General features: G+C 32.3%; 5 protein-coding genes across 15 annotated transcripts; 2 read left to right on the top strand and 3 right to left on the bottom strand.

Annotated features, from left to right (window-relative positions):
* Positions 1-244: 244 nt before the first annotated feature.
* Positions 245-2668, top strand: Pig-u (phosphatidylinositol glycan anchor biosynthesis class U). The gene is made up of 4 exons (XM_072911385.1): positions 245-799; positions 968-1170; positions 1282-1966; positions 2044-2668. The coding sequence occupies exons 1-4, from the start codon at positions 670-672 to the stop codon at positions 2295-2297; spliced, it is 1272 nt and encodes a 423-aa protein (XP_072767486.1). The 5' UTR covers positions 245-669; the 3' UTR covers positions 2298-2668.
* Positions 2669-2772: 104 nt separating this feature from the next.
* On the bottom strand, positions 2773-7286 carry LOC140676383 (helicase MOV-10-like). 4 transcript variants are annotated; one of them, XM_072911384.1, is made up of 12 exons: positions 7030-7286; positions 6635-6690; positions 6297-6415; positions 5963-6185; positions 5662-5829; positions 5426-5582; positions 5203-5342; positions 4814-4936; positions 4341-4555; positions 3984-4260; positions 3508-3802; positions 2773-3390 (listed from the first exon to the last, which is right to left on the bottom strand). In XM_072911384.1, the coding sequence occupies exons 2-12, from the start codon at positions 6661-6663 to the stop codon at positions 3073-3075; spliced, it is 2064 nt and encodes a 687-aa protein (XP_072767485.1). In that variant the 5' UTR covers positions 6664-6690; positions 7030-7286; the 3' UTR covers positions 2773-3072. The 4 variants fall into 4 exon arrangements, with proteins under 4 accessions (XP_072767485.1, XP_072767483.1, XP_072767481.1 ...); XM_072911382.1 differs by having other exon boundaries at positions 5963-6200; XM_072911380.1 differs by having other exon boundaries at positions 5963-6415.
* Positions 7287-7865: 579 nt separating this feature from the next.
* Positions 7866-13816, bottom strand: Upf3 (UPF3 regulator of nonsense mediated mRNA decay). 2 transcript variants are annotated; one of them, XM_072911645.1, is made up of 7 exons: positions 13482-13816; positions 12812-13226; positions 12567-12718; positions 10807-11461; positions 10336-10550; positions 9966-10089; positions 7866-8287 (listed from the first exon to the last, which is right to left on the bottom strand). In XM_072911645.1, the coding sequence occupies exons 1-7, from the start codon at positions 13629-13631 to the stop codon at positions 8241-8243; spliced, it is 1758 nt and encodes a 585-aa protein (XP_072767746.1). In that variant the 5' UTR covers positions 13632-13816; the 3' UTR covers positions 7866-8240. The 2 variants fall into 2 exon arrangements, with proteins under 2 accessions (XP_072767746.1, XP_072767744.1); XM_072911643.1 differs by lacking the exon at positions 7866-8287 and having other exon boundaries at positions 9304-10089.
* A 611-nt stretch (positions 13817-14427) lies between these two features.
* Su(z)12 (Polycomb protein Su(z)12) lies at positions 14428-20986 on the top strand. Its single transcript, XM_072907488.1, has 9 exons — positions 14428-14643; positions 16829-16875; positions 17300-17483; positions 17594-17685; positions 17823-18015; positions 18089-18451; positions 18562-18881; positions 19217-19470; positions 19552-20986. The coding sequence occupies exons 1-9, from the start codon at positions 14544-14546 to the stop codon at positions 20189-20191; spliced, it is 2193 nt and encodes a 730-aa protein (XP_072763589.1). The 5' UTR covers positions 14428-14543; the 3' UTR covers positions 20192-20986.
* Positions 20987-21304: 318 nt separating this feature from the next.
* On the bottom strand, positions 21305-25692 carry LOC140674170 (methyltransferase-like protein 22). 7 transcript variants are annotated; one of them, XM_072907549.1, is made up of 8 exons: positions 25460-25692; positions 24902-25127; positions 24650-24764; positions 23716-23788; positions 23483-23614; positions 23227-23412; positions 22999-23166; positions 21305-22881 (listed from the first exon to the last, which is right to left on the bottom strand). In XM_072907549.1, exons 2-8 carry the CDS (start codon positions 24940-24942, stop codon positions 22583-22585), a joined length of 1014 nt encoding a protein of 337 aa, XP_072763650.1. In that variant the 5' UTR covers positions 24943-25127; positions 25460-25692; the 3' UTR covers positions 21305-22582. The 7 variants fall into 7 exon arrangements, with proteins under 7 accessions (XP_072763650.1, XP_072763667.1, XP_072763661.1 ...); XM_072907566.1 differs by having other exon boundaries at positions 24864-25127; positions 25460-25690; XM_072907560.1 differs by having other exon boundaries at positions 24843-25127; positions 25460-25689.
* Positions 25693-25735: the final 43 nt, after the last annotated feature.

Below are 25735 nucleotides of genomic sequence, written 5' to 3' on the forward strand. Positions count from 1 at the left end.
TGCAATATTGCTAACGTGCCTCATATAACGTGTGTGTACAAAAATTATATCTTACAATATATCATCTTACTATAGAAAATAACATTTTTTCATTTCGCATTTTATCGATTTAAAAATAATTTTTTAAATTTATCAAATTAAATTATTTATTAAAAATGTATTTATTAACTTTTACCGATAATCCACGATAATTTATCGAAATCAAGGTTGACAATTTTGACATATATGTGATTGACAGAAGTCGGTGACAATATCATATATTTTTTCACATTAGTGTCCGAGAGTAAAAACTCAAACAGAGAAAGAGTTATCCTATAAAAGTTACGTAAATATATGTTAATCAGAGACGTCTATATTTTTTATTGTACACAAGTATCTAAGCATATATATACATATTATGTAGAAATGGATGGTGGTTCGATCTCGTTGCCGCGTGTATGATTTCTTTGCGAAAAATCACGATTTAAAATAAATACGATCTCTGCGTGGACGCACATAAATAACGATTAAGCCGAAAAATTATTTTCGTAACAGTGTTGAAGTTTATCAATAAAGATATCCTATTGAGGAAATATGCGGACATCAGTGCCGCTCCATTGACAGGTTATATTCGTGAATAAATGTGAATCGATCGCAGTATAGAATCACGAAGGAAAAAAAAAGGAGAAGATGTCGAGAAAGTGGTTGTCAAATTTTGCATTAGCCGGAACTATCAGATTGCTGTTAATGAACTCTGAATATCAAAAGATCATCGGTAATCGTGTCGAGGTGTCAACCGCCCTAAACTCTTGGAAGAGAGGTTAGTTGATTCTGTATGCATTAAAGTTTACAAAGATTATAAAAAGAATATGATTTCGTTTCGGTTGTTCGAAAAATACTTGGCAAAAATCGTTTTATTTTCAATCGATTGAGGAGCAGATTTTTATCATGGCAAAGATTTATAACGTTAATTCCGATTGATTTTCAGTGACTGAAGGAGTTTACTTATATGAATTCGGCATAGATCCTTATGAAGGAGACCTGTTCCATGAAACTCCAATAGGCTTATACGTTTTTAAGCTTATACAGAAGTATTTACCTCAATGGGCATTATTTTTGCTATTTGTTGTTACCGATCTGACAACTGCTCTATGCCTTGCACTTACCGCAAAGCGCTATGCCATTGAACTGGTCAGTTTGATATGAATGAGATGACAGTTGAGCTCAGAATCTAATTCAATTATTTTTATACTTATTACAATCAAAAAGGTGTATTTATATTGCTATTTGTATATATTACAGGCAACAAAAAGAAAAGAGGGAAAGGATGACAGCGAGAAGCTTAATGATAATCCTGGCACATCTGCTTTGTATGTGTCCGCGGGATATTTGTTTAATCCTTACATAATACTGAACTGTGTCGGTCTAACAACGACAGTTTTTACAAATCTACTCTATTCAATCGCGCTGATATCAATGACAAGACGTTCCATGTTCTGGAGTTGCATGTCCATAGCACTGCTGACACTGCAAGGGCTCTATCCTATATCGCTCATGGTACCTGCGACCATCCATGTCGCCAGTGTGGCAAAGAATAGAAGAATCAGTATTATTACAATGATACTCATATTTATAAGCATCTTAACTGTCCTATTCGCCATTTCCTACAGCATCATGGGAAGCTGGTCGTTTCTAGGAAACACAATCGGTTTCATATTGACAGTTCCCGACTTGCGTCCGAATATTGGACTGTACTGGTACTTCTTTACAGAGATGTTTGAGCATTTTAGATGGCTCTTCATTGCGTCCTTTCAAATAAACGTCAGTTTATTATACATAGTCCCGCTAGCATTACGATTACGACGCGATCCAATGTTACTGGCGTTCTCTTATCTAGCGATAGCTGCCATATTTAAGTCCTATCCATGCATTGGAGACGTTGGTTTCTATATATCTTTATTACCACTATGGAAGCATTTGTTTCAACGTGAGTCAAAGAAAATTAGTTTTAAATCAGTGATGCAAATTGTTTCTAATCCTATCTAACTTAATTTTTTTTTCCAGATATGCAACAGGGATTTATCGTAGGTTGTTTTCTATTATTTTGTACGGTGTTTGCGCCGACTGTATGGCATCAGTGGATATATTCCAGATCGGCAAACGCAAATTTCTATTTTGGGGTAACACTGGCATTTGCCATAGCACAAATCTTCCTTCTTACAGATATCTTGTTTGCCAGTGTAAAACACGAGTTTGCAATTCAACATGGTATCAATAAGAAGGTTAATGGAAATGAGGCTAAATTGCTACTCGAATAAGTATAAGAAGCTTTTCCAAATATGTATAATAGTTTGTTGGTGAATGATACCAAGTGATACAGTATTTCTGGAGCATTTGTTGCATAAAAATAAATAATTTTCTACAAAAAGTGTTTTTATTCAAGCTGATTGATTTACGCTAATTTATTTTGAAGCATTTGTTATCATTCATAAAATCTTGTTCTTACAAAGTCTATATCAGAACGATTGCATAAAATTCGTAATCTCGGTTGCAAACATGTTTATGATAAACAAATTTATACAATTATAAAACCAGAAAAAAGCAATCTGCAATTATGTTGTATAAAATTTTCTGCTTACGCCATTATAACCAAATATAACAACTTTTAATTGTATAACACTAAATTATTTTATATTTTACTTACAAATATATTTTACATATTTAATATTAATATATAAATAGATAAATATACACTATATATATATATATATATATATATATATATATATATATATATAATGGTTTATATTTTATGTATGTTTACTTACATTATTACACATTTAAATGTAATAATTTAATACTGCAATATGTTTAATACTGAACGTCAATATTTGTACACTTCCATATAGCACAGAACATTGTAGCAATATTGCAGCAATGTTACTACAATATTCTGTGCTATATGGATTTCAAATAATGTACTTGAAAAACGAGATATAAATATTAGATTTAATTGTCCGACATATATCTCGTGATAAAATAATGCAAATAATATCTTTAAAAATATCATCATATGTCATCAACTATTTTTTTCTATATTAGTGTTAATTTTTTCTCCATTGCACGCACTAATACATTGGTTAATTCCTCTTTTTCGTTCTTTCCAAGCTCTACAGTAACAGATATTTTAGTGTTGAATGCATTATTGTCATTATTCGCATCTGCTTCGTAATCGGTTATTAATTTCGCTATTTCATCTGGCTTTAATGGAGAGCGTTTGAATGGGATACACCCACCATGTTCTTCACAGTAGTCCCAGAGTGCTTTCCAATTTTCATTTGTGCAAAGAATATTTGGATTGCCAATTATTATCATAAGTGCTTTTGCGCGTGTCAGAGCAACATTAAATCTCTAAAAAAATCCAGAAACATTACATATATAAATGTATATATTTATAAAATGTATATATGCATATAAAACATTACTGATTGTAAGTATGCCTGTGTATCATAAAATAGATTCACATACCCTTGGATTAGATAAGAAACCAATGTGTTCTTTATTGTTGTGTTCAAAGACTTTGGATCGTACTGTTGACAATATTATCACATTTCGTTCTTGTCCTTGAAATGTCTCAACTGTTCCTACAGTTATGTTTTCCAGTTGTATTTCTGCTAAACATTTAATAATTTGCATCTGTTGCTGCCTAAAAGGCGTTATTATTCCAATATCCTTCGGCATTATCTTGCGGTTTCCAAATTTCGTATTAATCAGCATTTTCACATATTTTATCACTAATAATACTTCAGCTGTGTTAGAGACACTATAAATTAAACATAACTTGTACAATTTTGAAAACAATTGCTAATTATAAAAAAAAATATATATATATATATATATATATATATATATATATATATATATATACATATAATTTGATTGTACTTTAAACCTTAAGTAAAATTAAAGTAAAATCTATGTTTATAATGTTTAAATTTATTAACCTTCGAGTTAGAGATCTCTCTTCTTTGCCTAGAACTTCTTGAAATATCATGGGAAATTTTTTATTAGGTAACTTCGGCCAGTTCAATGCTATTTGTGTATCAGTTCCTCCACAAAATTTCAGTTCCTCTTCATAAAATAATTTATTTGATACATGTAAAAGATTTTCATGACTACGATAATTTTTAACCAATTTCGTTATATAGTTTGGATTGTACTTTCCATTTTGCTTCTTATATGGTTCGCAATTATTCATTAATCTTTCCAACATAGATATTCCTATGGAAATAGATTAGATTGTAAGAAAACTACTTCTGTGATCTATACATTGTGCGACATTTGATCATTTTAGAACATACCAAAAAGATGTTCGCTCCATCTGGAACGAACAAAAGGTCCTAATTGATAAGGATCACCTGCAATAACGATTTGCGCTTGAAATTCCATTCTTTCATCTTCATTCTTTTTATTTGTTAATGTTAGAGGAATTAACATCTCTGGTTCAAGTGCTTGACTTGCCTCATCAATGATTATGTAAGAAAAATGATTCTCTCGAAAATTCACAGCATTCAATCTATAATAAAACATAAAAAGAGAATAAAATTCTACATATATTTTAAAAATCTATAAAATGTCAATTTAATTGTGAGGTAGCTTCATGATGTATGTTTAACAGTGCTTTATTATAAATATAAAATAACTAATTTTTGTACAAAAATTTTATTATTAAAATTTATTATTATTAATAAAAAGAAGCCTGCCTATATGTATGTGCTCAATATTATATACTATATACATTTGAGGTTACATATTATATATCTAATATACATACCTTACGGACGTTACTAATGTTGTAATAATAATTCTTTTCAATAATAATAAATCTTTTGGTAAAAAGAGAGTATTTTCGTTAACAAAATTTGCACATGGTCGAATTTTTTCATCTACAGTTCCCCTATTTTTTAACAAACAAAATTTACTTTAAAAAATTTATACATATATATATCTTATTGTTTTTTAAATTAATTTTAAATTTTAAATATTCTACAATTATTTAAAACTTATTCTTAATATGTAAAATACAACAGATGTAAAAGAAAAACAGATCTTTTGTTGGTACAAAAAATATTAATTATGTTAGACTTACATTATTTTTAGAAATAAAAAAAAAAGAAAATAAATAAATAAAAGAAAACAACATAAAAGTAAGTTTTTTTTTACCATAGTCTAGATGGTGCATACATTCGATACACTATGTTTGCTGGCACATTTCCAATTAATAATCTTTTGGCAATTTCATCAACTGCTGCATTAGATGTTGCACATACCAATATATTTTTCATAGGATAATGTTTTACAATCTATCAACCAAAGAAATAAAAATAAAACAAATAAAAATCATTTTTTTTTACTAAATGTTAGATATAGAAAGAAAATGAATTACTTGACTTATAGTCTCTACTAATGTTGCTGTTTTCCCAGTGCCTGGAGGACCGAAAATTATATATGGTGCTGGATATGCTGTCTTATTCAAGATCTTTCTTACTGCTTGCTTTTGTTCTTCATTCTTTTCTATATTAGTATTTATCCATTGGATGTCACTATACAAAATATTTGAGATTGCAGTGAAAAAATCAATGTAAATACAAATAATAAAATATTCAATTTTAGAAAACTCACTCGTTTAAATCGGTACCAGTTGTCTTGAGTTTGGGAAACATAATTTCTACTAAATTGAGTTTTTGACTCATTATTGTCAAAGCATAATGGCAACATCTTAATGGCCAATGTTTACTCCAAAAATTTATATTAAACTTCTTGTTTTTATCTTTAAATGTTTCTGCATCTCTACATAATATATACGAAATTAATAGTGTACATAAAAATATGTATGTTTTCTGTTATTCATAATAATAGTTATATCAATATTAAATGTACTAGATTCTTATTAATACATAATAATAAAAAATTATGGACTTACTTAAAAGAATGTGGCTGTATTGTCACTTCATTTCCTGTTATTTTTACAACTTTAGCCCAAATTAGTTTTTTTGAAATGGCTTCATAAAGAGTGACTTTATCATCTGGTACAACTACAGAATTTCCATTATTCAGGGATGGCACATTGATAATGAAACATTCTTTTAAATCTTTAGAATTCTCAATTTTATGATTTGATAATTTGTGCTGCTGCAATTCTCGATCTAATTCAAATTGTTCTAGATATAAGCAAATTTTTAATATAACCAAATAATTATCATAATTTATGTGTTGTACATTAGATAAACTCTTAATGCACTTTATATAATTCTGACTTTTTTCTGGGAGAAAATTGTGTTCCACCAAATGATTTTGTAATGCAACAAATAAAAAATGTGGGAATTTAATATTTGGTGGCTTAAATTTTTGTACTGATCCAAATGTTGTACAATCCCTAAAAAAAATAATAAAATTCTATAAAACATTTAACAATTAAATAAATTGCATAATAAAATAGAATTATAAGCAAATAATTTTCTCAATATGGAAAATATAGTATATGATATAAAATATTATCAAATTGTTTACAACTTTATATATTTTACATACGGTTTTAAAACAATTACAATCGCTAAAAAATAAATTTATTAAAATATAGTAATATATTTCTTACACAGCATCCTTTTTTTTATTCTTTGGCATAATGGAAGTAGATATATGTAAAAATTTCTATGGAATATATATTAAAATATATATATTATATTATATTATATTATATTATATTATATTATATATATATATATATTGCAAAATCGTCGAGACAAAAGGAAAAGAAAAAATTAAAGAGATATTACTTATAAGATAATTTTTATTATAATTATAAATCTTTATACGAATATTGCAAAGTAAATTTAAAAATTTTATGTAAAATTTTATATTACTAACATCTTTTTTTTATGTAACTCATGTGAAAATCTTAGATAAGAAAGAAATATAACTGATATTTTTACCATTTCATTTCTCATGTGTAAGTACTATTCTAGTATAAATAATATATAAAATACTTACATTTGTGCGTTTTCCAAAATAACAAATACTAAGTATTTGAAGTATTTCAAAATTACAGAAATACTGACGAAAAAGAACGAAACACTTAACTATTATCTAAATCGTGTGACCACTGTTTCTTCCGTAGTACTTCAAGCTTAAGCTCTCAAGCTCAAATGGTTCTTTTCTCAAAAAGAAAATCCTGTCGTCAAGGCACGTATCGAAACGAAAGAGGGGGTTTCCACCATCGACATTTAGAATGAACTGGTCATCGCGATAGCCAAGCAGGCGCTCGCTCTCTCTCTCTCGAGAGACTACAGCTGAGGCTTAGGCCGGTATTCATAGTCCGTTCAAGGTTTTAAAATTCTATTTGGCCATCTGATTGGCTGAACGCAGTCTTAAGATGATTTTATATATAAGAACGGACTATCAATACCGGCTTATGAATACCGACCCATGTCCTTTTCTACCCGAGTTTCAATGCTAACAAAAAAAGACACGCTCGGTTTATTCTTACTATGTCATAAATCATTCACACAATTAAAGTACATAGAAAAAAGAGAAAGAAAAGTAGTAGGGGAAAAGTATATCTCGAAGGAATGGAAGAGATTTTCTTAAAGATTTTATAAATTTAAAAACTATATATATCTCTTGATTTTATTATAAAATTACTTAAAAATTTATTATAAAATTCGTTAATAATTTAAAAAAATATTTTTTTAATCTTGTTGTGTATAATTTTTCTTAACAATAATTATCTCTAACAGTACACATGTATGTTCAAAAGATGTTTATAAGAGATCGATATATATATAGAATGTTAAAACATATTTCTGAATAAATTGTATAATTTTATTATTATTTACAAAATACATATATACATCTTCCACATTTGTCAAACGGATATAATCTTCAGCAAATTATGCAACGGGACGTTATTTCTCCTTTAAGCCAATTTTATCTTTCCGCGATAAAATGCAAGTAAATTTATAACTTCCATTTCGCTGAGTGTAGAGTGAATAATGTGCTTTGTTATAGAAATCCACTTTTCTAATCCGCCAATGTTTAATATCAATTCGACAAACAGATTGTACAGTAACGGATATCTGCCTTTTAAGATTGGTAACACGCGACTTTTGTATGTTTGCTTTTGCTCATCCGATGACATAGTGATTAATGTGGCTTTGGTAGATTGTTGAAATATATGTTCTCTACATTTCTTGAAATTTATTTTAATAATTGTATTCACCTTGAAATTTATTTGAACCATTGTATTCTCCTTGAAAAAAAAGAAAAATTATACTACATTTTTGTAACACAAAACTAAAAGGTCATTTTTTAGCTATTAAAAATTTCTTTTCTCGACAAACATACATAAATATAAATTTATATACAAATATAAATGTCTCATATCTCTTACTACCATAAATTTTTCACAGTACATAATTTTTATTAATGTGCAAAGATATTTCACAGATATTTTATATTAAAATTTTTATTAGAAAATAGGATATATAAAGAGTCATTTAAAGAGAAAAAATATATAAAATTATTTTTATTATTCGCGTATCTAAAACACATTTCGAAGAAGCGTCGTTTTTAGGATCTTTTGCTATAAATCTATCATAAAAGAGGTACAATCAATAGGATCTTTTTGATTCTATTTAAGATTTGATTTAAAAAATTAATTACTAATTAATTTCTTAATGAATTAGTAATTAATAGTATATAATGAATTAGTAATTAATATCTTAATTAATGGATTTGTAATTTTTGGAATATTTTCTATGCTGTCAAAACGTTTAAAAAATTGCTGTAAAATAATTGAAAAAAATTCATTGCATAAAATAATAATATTAATAACAATATTACGGAATTCCTTTCTTTTTTAATACCTGAAATGTATCAGTATTCTCTTATAAATTTAAACAAGTTATTTGAAATCTCGATATAAGAATTATTATACTGACATAAATAAGCTCTATTGTTTTATCCAAGATCTACCAAGTACCTGGATGAGCCTAAAGCAAAGGATCAAACGTCTGAAATTGTTATATTGGTTTTTTAATTTCAATGTATATTGGCCTGCATTTATGTCGATTATTTGGCTCTGATTTTGGCTTTTTATTATATATTTTTTTATATTATATATTAATGTTTTAATTAATCATTAATTAATATCTTGTATGTACCTATGCAAAATTTGTTTTAAATTTGTAATAATTTAGTCTATAAGATTTCTTGTAAGATTGTGATGCTTTGTATATGGATTAAGATAGATTATTAAAAACACGAGTTACTAAACATCATAATTATATTAAAAGAAATAAGAAGATTAAGTTTTCATTTCCAATCTCTGTACAGCAGTGTATGAGATAAGAATCGAGATCAAATTCGAAATCTGTCGAATACTAGCGATTACTATTCAGTTGCGGAATTATATGTAATCACTCTTTATTCAAGTTTAATCTACGAATATTATTGCACTAGATGCGCACTTAATATTACGTTGTTTCATTTCACATTAACTCACAGTTACATTGTCGAAAAAATAAATCATATTCAAAAAAAATCATATACTTCTGTAATTATTCTAAATTATAAAGTTGTAACAAAGAGCACGTTATATTTATTAATTTGTCAATAATATTACACGTAATAAAATCATATCTAGAAAAAAAAACGAACTATACATGAACAATCAAACTATGTGCATAGAATTATTACTTTAGTATATGATATGACATGTTTTATACAGATGGAAACAATTATGTATTATATGATTAAATCTATTATAAGATTAAAGCGTCACATCGGTGATGGAGCAATGCGTTGCAAGTGAAAGCACGCAAAGAAAAGTTACACTGCATCACGAGTAACGCTGCGTTTGAACGTCATCGAGCGCACTTCTGTCGCTCCGGGTTTCCCGGATTTACCAGTAGAGGAAGAAGAAATACCTAGATTCGGCGTCGGACTTTGCGAAAGAGATGCTCGTTCGTCGTTGTTGGATTTTTCACGTTCTAGCCGTTGCTTGCTGAACTTGCCCATGCCAGGTCTGTAAATCTCCATTGCTGGACGATCCTGCAACAAGATAATGGATATTTTAATTTAATAAACTAATTGTAAGTACAGATATATGCATGATTTATAGATGATTTATAATCATGTAAAAGATATAAATAAATATTTAACAAAATTGTTGAAGAAGTAACTATATATTTGACAAGGAACATTTGCATGTTTAATGGTGTTAATTTGATAAAAAATGAGTCATTGAATGACAATAACTTTGCACAATGTTTCTTGAGCGATTACATAGCCTCTTACCTTATTTCGTATCCTGCGCTCCAATCGGGGATCCTTTTTATCCTTTTCTTTCTCCTCATTTTTCTGCAAATTACTTTCACCACCTCCGTCCAACGATTTGTGACGTCGCAGACAGCTACCATCGCCTGCGCCGCCTTCGCCGCCACTCTCGAGCGAATTACGTCTCTTCATGACTTTCGATTCTTTCTCCTCGGATTCATCCTCGTCGTTCGCATCTGTATTAATCTGTTTGTTATTGCCGCAAAAATGTTTACACGCAAATAAATTCCCTAACTTCTCAAAATTGAAGCAACAATTGCATTATATTGCGTTCCTAACTATGTATGAATTACTCGCTTTGTACAATAAATATTCTGCTCTTTTTCGTTAAAACTTTGTGAGAAACTTTTCTCAAGACATTAAAATCGATAAAGGTAAAGTAAGGAAGAAAATATAAATACTCTTCTAAATATATAAATAAAAATATCTCACCTGGATTGGATGAACCATTTCCCTCTTCTGTAATTTCATCCCCACAATTGCGCATTGCGTCCACTGTTACTCGATCCTCGGCAGTATCACGTTGTGCGCATTCGTTATCTCCAGCATGCTTGAATTCATCCTCCTTACGTACAGACTCTTTGCCATTTTCGTCTTCCTTCTCTCGTACATCATATTCCTCTTTTGTCTTCTTTGAGTTTGCGTTGTCCCCGTTGACATCAACAATCTGTTTCTTCGTTTCTGCCAACTTCTTTTTCTCTTGTCTCATTTTCTCGTAACTCTTCCCGTGTCTTTCCTCCACCTTCCTGTCTCTAGATTCTCTAAACTCTTCCTTCGTCTCGTATCTCCTGTCATCTTTGAGATCAAGCCTTCTTTCTTCTCTCACGCCCTCTCGATCGTCACGTCTTACATAAGGTCTTTTCTCATCATATCGTCGATGCTTCATCTCTTTGTTTCTATCGTCAATTCGCTCTCTATATCCTTTAATGATAGGTTTAATCTCCCGGTCCCGCGATAATTTCTCTCTTACTTTGTCATCTCTTTTATGCCTATTCTTCAGTTCCTTTGGTGAAAGTTTGTCCCTCTCCTCTTTATTTTCTTTGTCATCCTTATTCGAGTCTTTATCTAAGTCTGGATTTCTTAGAACCTGTACAAAAACAATACGGTGTGCATCTCTCATTATTTATTCTATATTATCTTGCAGACTTGAATATTTTTATATATTTCTCTGTTATATTAGTGTTCTGCAAGTTCATTGTACAACAAAATACAAAGAGCACACAATTATCAAATATAAATATATAATTAGCTTCTCTTAAAAACACATTCTTCTCAAAAATTTGATAGACAATTAAAACAATTACAATATTACAATGTACATATATATATGAAATTACATAAGGTTTTAGAAAATTTAAGAAAATCATAGATATAAAAGTGTAATGATAAATATATAATGAGCGCCCTTTTCTCAAGAGAGAACCATCGACGCTGGTCAAACATCAACATCGATTTTCCCATGTATCTCACGGCGCAACTGTAGAAGTGATTCACAAAATTAAATTCCTGATTCCCATTCTTTACGTGCCACTTTGGACAAACATACGATTCTTTCGTACCACAACTTTTTCGCACACGAAAGTTAGGAAGAAATTCGCGGCTACTAGCGTACATGAAAAATCGTATATTTTATATTACTGTACATACTCTAAAAATAATTTAAATAATTTAAATAAAAAAAATTATATATTTTTTTTAATAAGATATTTTTCCTTACATGATCGCCTTTGTGGAAATTAAAATAAGTTTGGCAGTTAATTTGATTACTGCTATTTAATTGTTGTTTCTTCATATCAAATGTATTTCTAATTGTTTTTGTTTTTTTAACATGCTCATAAAATCTTTGATGATTTTTATATAATTTTTCTTGTGCTCTTTTATGTGTAAGTCTATCGAGAAAGATTTCCTCTCCATATTTATATATTCTTGCATTTTTGATAAAGCATTGAATAAACGTATCTTCAAATTTAACATTTGTGGAGTGAGATGTGGGAAAATTGGATGACTGATCGTTTTCCATATTATATATGCGCTGTAGACGAAAATTTTGGTATCAGCAAATACAGTAAAGAATGAAGTACAAACTGTTTGCAAGTTTGGTAAGTAATTATTACGAGCAAATTAATTCTTATTTCATGTCATTTTCCGTACTGTATTTGTTGTATTCCAATGTATCCCAATAATTATTCTACCTTAGAAATAACAGGATCATCTCTCGTTCTCCGCTTTTCCATGTCTCTCCTTCGCCTTTCCTCACGTTTCTCATCTCTAAGACGTTGCTTCTCCTGTTTACGAAGCTTCAGATATTCGAGTAGTGGGGTTGTTGTGATTTTCTTTACTGTATCTACACAATATACAATCAACATAATTTTAAAACATCTTTCAATATTTATGTTACCTTCCTTAAACAAGAAATATGTAAGTGAAAAATACTTACTGTCAGGTGGTTGATAAGAGTACTCAGTTTTTGACTGAGCTACACTCGAATCAGTCTCCTGGTTCTTTAAACTTTCTAAAAAGCTTATGTAATACAAATCGCTTTCGATGGTACCACATTTGAGATCCTTCTTCTTGCCGACTCGTTTCTTTGGTAATTTCTGAAAAGGTGCGAACTCTACTACTGCAGGATATTCCACCCCCTTGGAATCTATAAATACATAATTGTCGAACTTTTCTCGAAACACAAAGATATCTTGTTGGTCTATAAAATTAATGTAAGCACGAGAAAACGCGAACTGGCCGAGCGACATGTCGGCTTTCACGAAGTATAAATGATCGTATTCCGGTAGTGGGGACACTTGCTCCAAGAATTGATCCTGAGTCATTGTCGGAGGCAATCTTCTGATTACCACCTAAAATCAATTAGGTTATTTTACATTTTGGAAGTAAAATATATTTTATAAAACGTATGTTTAACGTAATATTAAACGAAAAACATATATAATTTGTTTATATATTAGTTTAACAAAATCCGGCCAAACTTTTGATTAACATAACCTATTTTTTGTGTTTATATATCCATCGAGAAACAATATCAAAATCAATGAAGAACGTTTATCGGGGAGATAGAAATTTACATCTATTGGGAGAATTTTAGCAACACAAACCTTTGTCATGGGACGACATTTTTCTTTTTTGTTATCTTTGGCTTTTCCAACATCCGATGAACTCAGCTGAGTTTCATTCTGCTGTGCGGAACAGCTATCGTTCTGCGCAGCACCCTCGGCTTGTTGTTGCGTTTCCTCGGTCATTTTCATTCGCGACACGACCCGAGATCCAAGATTTTAGGAATGTTCGTTGCCCTGAGACTCCCTACGGTCCGAAATGGAAGATATATATGAGGCGTATATAATTTAGTTCTCTCGAAGCACAAGGAAAGAATATTTCTCTCAGCGTTTACGCGATCATCGCCGCCATCTTGACTCGACCTTATATATAAAAAAAAAAAAAAAAAAAAAAAGAAAGCAGAATATTTTCGATTTGCGAGTTTATCACTTTTTGTTTTTCCTCTCTTTCTCTCCAACTTTTAATTATATATTTATTTCATATTTAGTGCAAAAAATTCAATTGTCAAAGAAGGAAAGTCTTAGGGCTATCGCACACAAAATGCATAAGCTACGTGTGCATAGCATAAGATCGTATGGACCAATGAGCATCGAATATTAAGTCGCCATATTGATTTATATAATATTATTATTGGTCCATACGATCTTCTGCTATGCACATGTAGCTTATGCATTTTGTGTGCGATAACCTTTATCTTTGACAGGTTATAAACGATGACAGCCACACTTATATCGACCTTCGGATAACCAACATCGATTGACCAATCAGAGAATCCTATTTTGAATTGGCCAATTGGCGACGTGTCCACTAATGATTTAGTAAATTACTAGAAATCTTGCATCCTGTGTGGCGCAATTCTAATAATTATTCTAATATCTATTTACTAGACGCTCATCTTAAGAACAGTTGATTTCGTGGCGATGCGCGATCGTTTAAATGGCGCGTCGCGAGGGGGCGCGTGAATCGTCTTCTTGGTAGGGGGGCGCTCGAGCGCCGGAGTTTTCGCGCGGGGCGGGTGTTGTCGTTGTCGCAGGTTTCGCGCGACCGAGAGGTGGAGCGTTTCCGCGGGGGAACCTTGTTCGTGCACGGAGGATCGCGCGAAGATGCCGCCGAAGAAGCGGGAGAAGGATCTTGACGGACAGAAGGGACCACGTATGGATCAGATACAGGCCGATCACGAGCTATTTCTGCAGGCCTTCGAAAGTAAGCGAAAAATATTCCCGAGTTTCTGAGTCTCTCTCTTTCTCTTTCTCTCTCTCCCTTTCCCTCTCTCCCCCTCTCTCTCTCTCTTTCTATCATTCGCTCTGTATGTGATGCTCTTTCCTTACCGCCTATCGGCGGCCTCGTCGCGATAAGCGCCAGCCTTCTCCGATCTCCTCCTCGCGAGAAGATCTTCTCGACGACCCTTTCACGGAGGACGCGCGACGCTCCCGGGTGAAGTGTATCGTTATCTCGCTCGCCGCCGTCGCGACCGAACCTAACCCCATCCGTCGCGAACCAACTTGGGCGCCTACCGTGGCGCGCGTCGGTTCCACTCTCCGCACCCTCCGCCGCCGGAACGCGCGGACACCTGTCATCGTTCTCTCCGTGCGACACGCTCCGATTTTTTTTTTTTTTTTTTTTCTAGATTTTGGACCGCGCGCACCAACATTCAGATCCGCACGATAATTATCGTATTTTTAATTACTTTACGATAGCACTTTGGTATTATACGTAAAAATACGATAATTTGAAAAAAATGGCAACATGAAGGAAATTAAATTTGAAGCAAAGATGAATAATTGAATAACAATGTATTTTAAATACAAAAAATAGTAGTACTGAATGAAATATATATATATAGATGACAACGCCTGATAAATACTAACAATAAGTTGCGAGTCGTATTTTATATTTAATGTTAGAGATTTGAAGAATTTGAAGAAATTAATCTGAGCACGACTAATATTGATTACGATTTTATTTATTATTTTATTATAAATTATATGTATAAATGATTTTTTTTAATATTTCTAAATATACGATAATTTTTGTTTAAATATGATAATTTTTGGCGGCATATGCGATAAGCGCGCTTTCTCGAACCTGGGAACGCGTGCACGATTCTTGACATTGTGAACAATTTTTCCCAATGAATAATACACTTTATGCATATCTTTTTTTACGTAACGTGTTTTACTTTTTTATGCTAGTAATATGAATTTGTGGGAAAACCTAGGCTCTCTTTAATACGAATTATGTCTTTCATAATAATTGCTAGAATTACGGAAAGATAGATATTGACACATGTTTAATAAAGAAAATTAAACGCACATTTACTGGTTTATGTATAAGTAGTAGTTTGCATAGTTCGTATTCAGTTTTACTTCTAGAATTGAAACGTAACATACAAAATTTGTTTTTGTAAGTCCTTTTAAAAGGTTTTGCTGATATTTATTTTTATAAATAGAATAAAAAGGTGGGATCAGAGAGGTTTTGCCTGCTAGTGTCGTAACAAAATAGGTTGCAGGAGTCTCAAATAATTTTGAGCAAACCCATTCATCATCTCCCATTTGATACCTGATTGAAGGATCGGTTATTCTCTTGTGCAGTATCTTCTTTAAATGCTCGTATATGTTTTCTAATTTCGAGATAGCAGTCAGTCTTGTAGCCATCTAGGGATTCGATTTCGTACTAAGAAAGTTGAATGGTAGAAGTAAAAATAAAATGTTATTTTCGATGAAAAAAATTTAAAGTTACAAATATGTACGAAAAACTTATTTTCATATAATGTAATAAAATAAATACCTTTTTGTACGTATAAATAATTTTATAATTTATTTATAAACTATAGTTAATTATTTTTTTTAAATATTCTATAGTTATTTAGTTTTCTATATTTTATAATTTTAAAGTATAAGAAAGTTCTTTTTTATAATTTATTTTTTATCTACATATATTTTTTATCATTATTTCATAATTATTTATATCTTACAATTAAATTATGTACAATAAGTATACAGTAGAATTTTCTTTTCTTTATTTGTTATATTCCAAAGTGCAAGCTTGTAATAAAATTAAAAAAAGAAATTTAACTATAAGAGTACTGCTTTTTTAATTTTCATAAATTCATGTGATTGACAGCTAACAGATAAAAATTATTGCATAAAGATTACAAAATATAACCAGGAAAACTAGTTTATATTTAATCAAGATATTTTAATATTTTAATATTCAACTAGCAATTGTTTCTAGTTTCTACTTATAAAACATCTTAGACTGTGTTCTGATATTCATTGCCATAGTTCATTGCCGTGTTGAAAATCTATAGTTTATATCACGTACACTTTAGATCTAATGCAGTTTTAATATTTTTCCTTTTGTAACTTTAATATTTTTTTGTTTTCAGAACCAACGCAGATTTACCGGTTCCTCCGCACAAGAAACCAAATTTCAGTGAGTAGACAATATTCTATTTTAATCTTTGTATCATATAATTTTAATTTGTGTTGCCCTCAAAGTGTTAATTGTACATCTTGTTTGGTTCTGTTATATATGCATATAATTTTTTTATATGTGTCTTTGGTGTAATAACAGTTTAAATGAAACAAAAATACAAAAGGAAATAAATAGTTAAAATGTATACGTAATGTTAAATTGAAATTTACCAAGCATTTGTTAAAGGTAAGTTAAAATATATTTTTTTGGCCAAGTCGAGATTTACATATTTACACGCTTCTCAGAATTGCTATGTAAAATTTGTGTGGTGGGTATAAAATTTAATTATAAGTTATATTATAAAAATTTAAATTATTTAAGACTACCGAGTATTTTGTCTAATGAATGTACATTAAAAACTGATTTTTTTTTTTCTTTTTAGCCAATATTTCTATACAGAAACTTAACGTATATGCGACAACGTATGTCCAGAAGTCACAAATCACGGCGAGGATTTAAGATTGACACGATTCTAGATAAGCTATTAGCGAAAAAGAAGCAAGAACAGAATCTCGGCGTCCGCGGATACATGACTCTTACGTTTTTAGGATTTTATGACAAAAGAGGTACATCTCGATTAATCTCACACTTTTTTTGTTCAAGAAATTTAGGCAATATTCGATGAGGCATTTCACATAATGATTATGCTTTTTAAAGTTGTAATATGTAATTGTAGTTGAGATATCGCAAGAGCCAGTCAAAGTGGAAACATTGTTGTTAAAAATCTGTCACAAGAAAAGGAAAGATGTCAGCTCACCTATCATGCAAGTAAGTTTGAGTTTATATGGGATTTGAAGTAACAGTTTTATGTACACACACACACACACACATACACAAAACGCAAGTTTAAAATCAGACTTTTTATTAATAGACTCTTAATTAATACACGATATTTGTGTGTTTAGGTTTCAGTCGGTACAAGCGAGGTCCCAATCAACCCATCTGAGAGTCAGCCTCCGCCGAAAGCACCCACGATTTCCATACCCAATGAATCTTTTAGCTTAAACAACGGTCATATAGCGAAAACTTACATGCTCTTGCTCAGGGTTTATTGCATGTCTAACAATGGCTGCCTTATAACTAACTGTGATTTAGAAGGTACGTACGCTCGCGAGTAAAAAATAATACCTGTCTGCTTCAAATTGTCTTTTTTTTTTTTTTTTTTATTCAGAACCAGCTCAAAAACGTCGTAAATCGTCTACGGGCTCGATCAAAACCGGCGATGAAGTAAAACAGTACGGCTCAGAACTCACTGTCTATGACAAACACAATCGGTGTCTGTTGACGGATGGTGAATACGAGTTGGGTCTGCAAGAGGTGCAAACCAACATTAGGTCCAGTCCTAAGAAGCACAATTCTTGGGAGACTGTAGTCGACATCAAGGACTGCGAACCATTCGAGATGTTCAAGCAGGGACCGACATTAAAGTTCCGGCTCAGCTGGACTATGGAGCCAAGCAACGGTTTAGTCGACAGACCGTCGCCAATATCTTCGATACCGAGCGGCGACAATAAAGAAAATCGATCAGCCAATGGTCAGTTGTTTTTAGTTATCGTGCACGCGTGTAATTTATGATGTAACGTGTCCGTATCAAACAAAAAAAATGTATTACTATACTAGTACTCTTTACTATAATCTTTTCAGCTGGTTTCGAGCGTTCCTCTTCTGTTAATCACAATAATAATAGTAGCACAAACAATAACAATAACGCGACACTGCCAACGCCTAGTCCGCTGACACCTTCATCGAGGATGAGTGTCTCCAACGAAAAGGTGGATGCTAATGCTAATGCTAACGGAACTCAGCAGATAGTCTATCAATTTTTGTACAATAATAATAGCCGGCAACAGACGGAGGCCTGCGAAGACCTACACTGCCCCTGGTGCTCGTTGGATTGTGGAAAACTCTATTCATTATTAAAGCACTTGAAACTGTGTCATTCGCGATTCACATTCACATACGTGGTAAGCTCGATTCATACTTATATAAATAATAAATACAATTTACATTTATATGTAGTGAAAAATATTGTAATTTCTGGATATTTGGGTGCCCTTATTTTTCAAAGATATTAATAATGTTCTTGAAAGATTAGAGCTTTGCAGTTACAATATTTTTTATGAATAATGTGGATATGTAATAAATATATGTTTAAAGAGAAATGAACAATCGACTTAATACAATGGAACTGAAAAGGATGAGACTAATGAAGGCTGCAATCAATAAAAGAAAAATGCAAGCATTACTATCATGGCTTGCACATCATTAAATTAATTCACTATATATGCTTTTTTTCCAGCCAATTCCACAAGGTGCCCGAATAGACGTAGCAATAAACGAATGCTATGATGGTTCGTATGCAGGTAGTCCTCACGAATTAATTTCCCAACCGTCTAGTGTACCTTTTTCAAGGACAGGACCAACCAGGCGCACGAGCGTGACAAATATTTTGGTGTGCCGTCCGAAGAGAACGAAACCGAGCCTGTCTGAGTTTCTGGAGCTTGACGAAAACGAGTTCGAGAGCCAGAGACCGTACATCACAGGTCACAATAGGTAAGCGTTACTAATACAATGAACAATCAAAAGTTACAGCACAAATAATCTTTCATTATAAAACCTGCTTATGTTCTTTAGGTTGTATCATCATACCGTGACATGTCTGCCTATATACCCCAAAGAGATGGACGTTGATTCCGAAGGTGAAAATGATCCCAAATGGTTGCAAACAAAGACGATGATGATGATTGACGACTTCACGGACGTGAACGAGGGCGAGAAGGAGCTGATGAAGATGTGGAACCTACATGTAATGAAGCATGGATATGTGGGAGACTGCCAGATACCACTAGCTTGCCAAATGTTCTTAGAGAGTAAGGGAAAGGAGCTGCTCATGAAGAACCTCTATCGCAATTTTGTGCTGCACATGTGCAGTCTGTTCGATTTCGGATTGATCAGTCCGGTGATACTGTACCAGACTATACAGAAGCTGCAGGAGATTATGAAGGAGGGCGGCGAGGACGGAGATGTGCGTAAGGTGTTGCAAAAGTCACATGAGGCCCAGGTGGAGCATTGGAGAGCTGTGGGTGCACAATTAATGCAACAGGATGCATCCAAAATCGGCGGTATGTCGAGTGGCGTCAAAATCAGCTTCGGCAATGACGGCTCGTCGAACTCGTCGACAAACGCCAGGCGAAAGACGACCGCTTCGTTACCGTTGAGTTCACCCAGCTCGCAAAACGTTAAGAGCATACACAATAATGTGCACAACACATAAGCAGCATTTAATTGACAGTAATGGCGTGCTCGTCGTCCTTGTCAGACAACAAGACTTATTCACGATAGTTCGATGCGGAAGTCCGTTTATCGGCGAAAATTCTGCAGGAGCGACCTCCTTTGACACGGAGCATCTCGGAGTGAGATTGCAATAGTTTAACGTGCGGTGTTATCCGATTAGAGTGAAATTTGGAATATCGTTGAGTGATGATCCACCGGCGGCAAATGCGCAAAAGTACAAACTGTATAGTGCAAGTGACAAAGAGAGCAGAAGCTGTGCTACTAATCGACGCAAGCGAGAGCAAAAGAATACCGCTGAATAATCAATGGCGAAAATTGGTCCTGGACGCGATGCGCCGGCGGCGAGCGTCGCCGCCAGCCAGAAACCGTCCGCGAATGAAGGTAGCTTTTAATAAGTTACTGACATCGGTAACAATAAGACCGATCTCGCGCATTTGTAATGCAAGTTGTACTTTTTCTTTTTTTTTGTACAGTATTTGTTGCAAGTAATATAAATAAGATGCAATTGAAATTATTAAATGAACCGAATGATTATCGTTTTAGTTAGATTTGATTTTCGAGATTTAATTTAAAGCTGTAAATGATTATACGTATATATAGACGAATCAAGAATAGAGAAAGCGGGGAAGAGAATACCCAGCGAACGACTCTATCCTGTTCGTCTCTGTGTCGATGATTCCGATCGCGAACAATAAATGAACGATGCCTCTCGCGGGCGTGCAACTTTTATCATATACATTATTTTTTCCTCTTTTTTTCCTCTAGTCAATGATGTTTTATTACTTCATTTTTTTTAAAGCTTTTATATACATGGCATTTCCGATAGATTCTTTTCGGTATACAACTGATTCATAAAACTCGCGAAATCACTATGTTTCAGAAATAACGCAGAATCATTTTGTCACATGTTGTAGCAGACAAACGCGAAGAACAAAGAATCTTAGGATTTAATGAACGATTTCTCTTTATTCACAAATAAAATGAAAACAAAAATCTAATTTTACTTTCTGCGAGGTAATCAAAATCATAAAATGTTTCACACACCACGATATATTTCAATAATCGATTATTTTTTATCTAGGAATGTGCATACTTTTTATAGCAGATTGATTGTAGGTGAACGTTATAAACTTTTTCTGATTTCAATTTTTTTTTCTCGAAAGGGCAGGGGAGAAAAAGGAGTAAGGTGTATGACGCTGAATGTGATGACAAAATGTTATGTTTGCAATTTCCGAGATTTCCGCGAGCGTGTATTTATATACGTGTGTACATGTATATACGTACACATAAAAGTATATTGAAAACAAAGAAAATTGTGAGGCTGTAAATTATACATTTTCTACATCGAGAGAGACGGATCGGTAGAGTGAAAGTGCCTTTTTACCAAACCAAGTGTAGATCTGAATCCGCGGAACGACGATCGACGATTCAGGAGATCGAATAATCACTTGTTCTGAAGTTCACGCGTAATCAATTATTATATTCTTGCTTCGGATTAATAAGATTAATCGATCATTTGCATTCTATTAATCAACTATTAATCCTTCTGGCGATCGTCGTTCTTTCGCGTGTGTAACATACTCTTGGCGGTTCAGATCTCTAGTATATCAACTAGTATACTAGAACTGTTATGAATTTTACGTGTAACATATTACAACCTCTACTGCCGCGGTCGTTCGAAGAAGCGCTTACATTCCTTTATATATACATACTGTCTTCTTTACATTGTAGGTAGTCTAATGAAATTTTTTTATTCCTAGAACATATACGCCGCCGATCAAATGCCGGGGCATTTTTAAGCTTAACGGAATTATCGTTCTCTTCGATCGACTTCCAATTCACTGTCCAATAATATTATCTATAATAGGTTGTAAATAAGAAAGTAAACGATGAAAAATAAAAATGTGGACGTGAGAAATCTATATCACATAACTGTCATTTTCAGAAACAATCTGAGTATTTTCTTCTTATTAATCCTTAAATTAACCGTTTTTAATCGAAGGATTAAAGAGAAGAGATTTCTACATATTATATAACATCCTAACTTAAGCTTAATCTTGTTTATAAATTGTGCAAAATTTTTATCGTTTAATCATTTTATGCACATATGTTGACGAAAACAATACCCAAGAAGTGACTTGTTTTAAGTAGACAATTACTTTTTACACAACTTACATTAATTGTGATGCTATATATTTCGTTAGATATAAGTAATACATCTACGAAAAAAATCTTAATTTTTTAATCTGGCAACTTTGAGCTCTGTCTTTCTATTTGTAATACTGACGTGAATATTTTATATAATATATGTTATATCGCATATATATATATATTGTGTTACTCGCGTACCTTATTAAGAATGTAAGTTGTTCTATACATACGCAATAGATCTTATATTGTTTTGTATCTTCATTAAAACCAAATGTTTGACTCTATCGTATTTGAAATAGCGTGGGAAATCTATATTAATATAATCTACAGACCAGTTCGTTTTGTATTTTTCGACGCAACGTAAAAATTCCTCGTACATCGGAGCGGTAGTGTCCAAGTCGGCGATAGTGAAGACATATCGCTTCTCCAATGCGATGTAAATGATCTTTTTTTTCTTCGTGTGTAAAAGTTTTGACAATGTGCGGACAAATCCATCCGTAATCTTGTCATCGTAAATCACTGCAAGAACCAAAAAGAATAATATTCCATATCATTATAATAACATTACAATTCCTTTTATCTTTTTTTTCTATCTTTTACATTTGTTATCGCAAAATACAGAATTATTAAATTTACCATCCGCAGCCAATACGATATTTGCACTCTGTAATTTCTCCTCTAATTTCTTCGACCATCCTAGGTTTAAGAAATTCACTTCCTTGATGTGATAACCGGATCTGACGTACGAGTGATTTCTCAGAAAATTCCGTTCGATTAGATTCAAAATATCACCCGCATTGATGTCTGAAATTTTCAGATGAATAAGGCTGAAGCTTTTAATAGAAATATTTGTATATGTATTACCTGTGCAAATGACTTCCTTGGCCAAATAACTCGCTACAATGCTGGTCAGACCAACTCCGGATCCTAATTCCAGAATTGTTTGGTCCTTAAACAAGTCCGGATGCGATAGGATATAGTCGGCTAACAGGAAAGCGCCTCTCCACACTTGCAAACCGACTAAATTGAGATCCGTGGATACGCTGTGTTCTGTAAATACGCAATCCGTTAGATACGGATGTGCAACAGCACGTGCGCGAGGCGGTAATTAATTCCGTACCTATCTGAAACGTTCCTTCTTTACCTCTCTCCACATCCAGATCGTCGTCGCTATCATAATTTAACGTTTTTTCCGCTGATCTCGAGTCGATCATATATGATGGACATTTAAAAGTGAATTTGGTTACTGTATCTGAAATTAATTGGGGCGTGTCTTAACACATTTGCACATTTAAATTTATATTTGGAAGTCCAAAAATATTATACCAAATTAAAGAAGAAAGTGCAACTCACTGCCACTGTCGAGCTTTTCAGAAATGTGATCGTTTTCCGTGTATATCTCCGACGTTACCTTATGCATCATTATCTTAACAAATAAAGAGTGACTATATTATTATAATTATTAATTACCTCAGAGTTGCGGATTTATTAATATAGAATATAGATCATCAACATTTTTCTAAGAATTATGATATAATTTAGGAACATGAATTATGCACAGCACAAAATATTGATGCCATTATATTTTACTTATGTAATATACGAATTATATGTACGCGCGTGTTTGCACTAAATATATATGCATTATTAATAATGAAAATCTTCAGTAAAACGCTAATGTCTCGGGGTTGAAACGTCTGAGATGATGCGCGAAAATAAATCACGGAAGTGACTTTGTACTGGTCGACCACGATAATGAAGCACTATCGTCGCCAATATTATAGCCTTCGTGGCTGCATTTATTTCGGGAATTTCTGTCTTAACGCGACAATTACATAATCCATAATCATATACTGGTGTCTTGTGCTTGTATTATTACTGAATATAAAATGCAGATTGAATCTTCCAATTAAATTAAAATTAAATATTATGCAGTTACAGACAGATAACTTCTTTCCTTATTGTAAAACAATTCTTTGATTTAAAAAAAAAATACTATTTAGAGATTCAAGGAAGGATTTTATCCAACTTTGTGGTAAATAATATTTATATTAAAATCATAATAATATCTTGGGATCGTAAGATTATATTTATCTCATTTCTTCTTATATTTCAGAAACATGTAATGTTTTAATATTTTATAAAAAACATATTCTTCAAGAGTATTAAGATTTCTTGGCAATAATAACGTTCTTTAAAATAAAAAATAACAAAAGTATGAGACCAAAGATGCTAAAATTTATCTAATCATTAAAATTCTTTCATTCGCTTAAATAATCAAAGATACCTTGGATGTTTTAAATAAGTGATCATTATACAGTTTCTTCGCAGGACAGAATCTTGTTAGGGCGTGAATTTTCATCAGCTGTACTCGTCGTTTTGCCATTGCTTCAATCGTATGACTGTAACAAATATCAAAATATGAATTATGGTTAAGATCTTATTTAAATTTGAATCTAAATTGGACAAATTTTATTTACTGTAGCTTTTGTAATATTTACAGGCCCAGTAGGCTTGACAATTAAGTTTGTTCATTAACTTTTCTCCTGTTTTCGTCTGCTTTAGACTGCATCGCTGCATCACTAATATTATTTTATACTGTTTCGATATCTACTGATTGTACACTGTAATTGTGCCTGGAAATCTATAATTTACGTTACATGTATTGTAGATTTTCTGTACATAGAACATAACCTGTATCAACGCCGGCATCTTGACATTCATCCCATTTGTCCAGCATGGCTGATACGACAGAGATATTTCCTCTGTCGATAAAAATAAATAATGATTTAAGATTATAATTATATTATTTACAACAAAAATATGAATTATTCGAATAATACCATCTCAAATAATAATTTTGAAAATAAATTATAGAATATTATTATTTAAATTATGTTCTAAAAGTTGAATAATACTTGCGAGTATTACATCGTAATATTTTTCATTTTTTAGAAAATATATTTTATTTCGAACAATATATAATATATACTTTGTCAATTATTCCAGAATCGTTTCACCGCATCTGAATGGTGAAAACCGCAGGAATTTATTTCAGAATAAAATTGCATATTTTTCTAATAAAATATATATTTACACTGTCCCATGCAAAATTTGTTTTTAACTTCAAATCCACGTTATCTCTCGATTCGCTGACAACGAGTGTCTTATCGTCCGAGATGAAAACGCGATCTCCGCCGGAAATCGCGGCTATATCTCTCGCCGGAGGGTAACGTTGGGCTTTGACGTATGTTGACGTGCTCGCGCGGATGAGACACGACACACATGGCCGATGGCCGACCGCGGCCGGATCAACCAATCAGCGGCCCCCACGATGAGGACGATGCCACGCGTATGAAAGCGCGAGCCTATT

The sequence above is a fragment of the Anoplolepis gracilipes genome, chromosome 2, assembly GCF_047496725.1.
Source record: "Anoplolepis gracilipes chromosome 2, ASM4749672v1, whole genome shotgun sequence".
Taxonomy (NCBI): domain Eukaryota; kingdom Metazoa; phylum Arthropoda; class Insecta; order Hymenoptera; family Formicidae; genus Anoplolepis; species Anoplolepis gracilipes.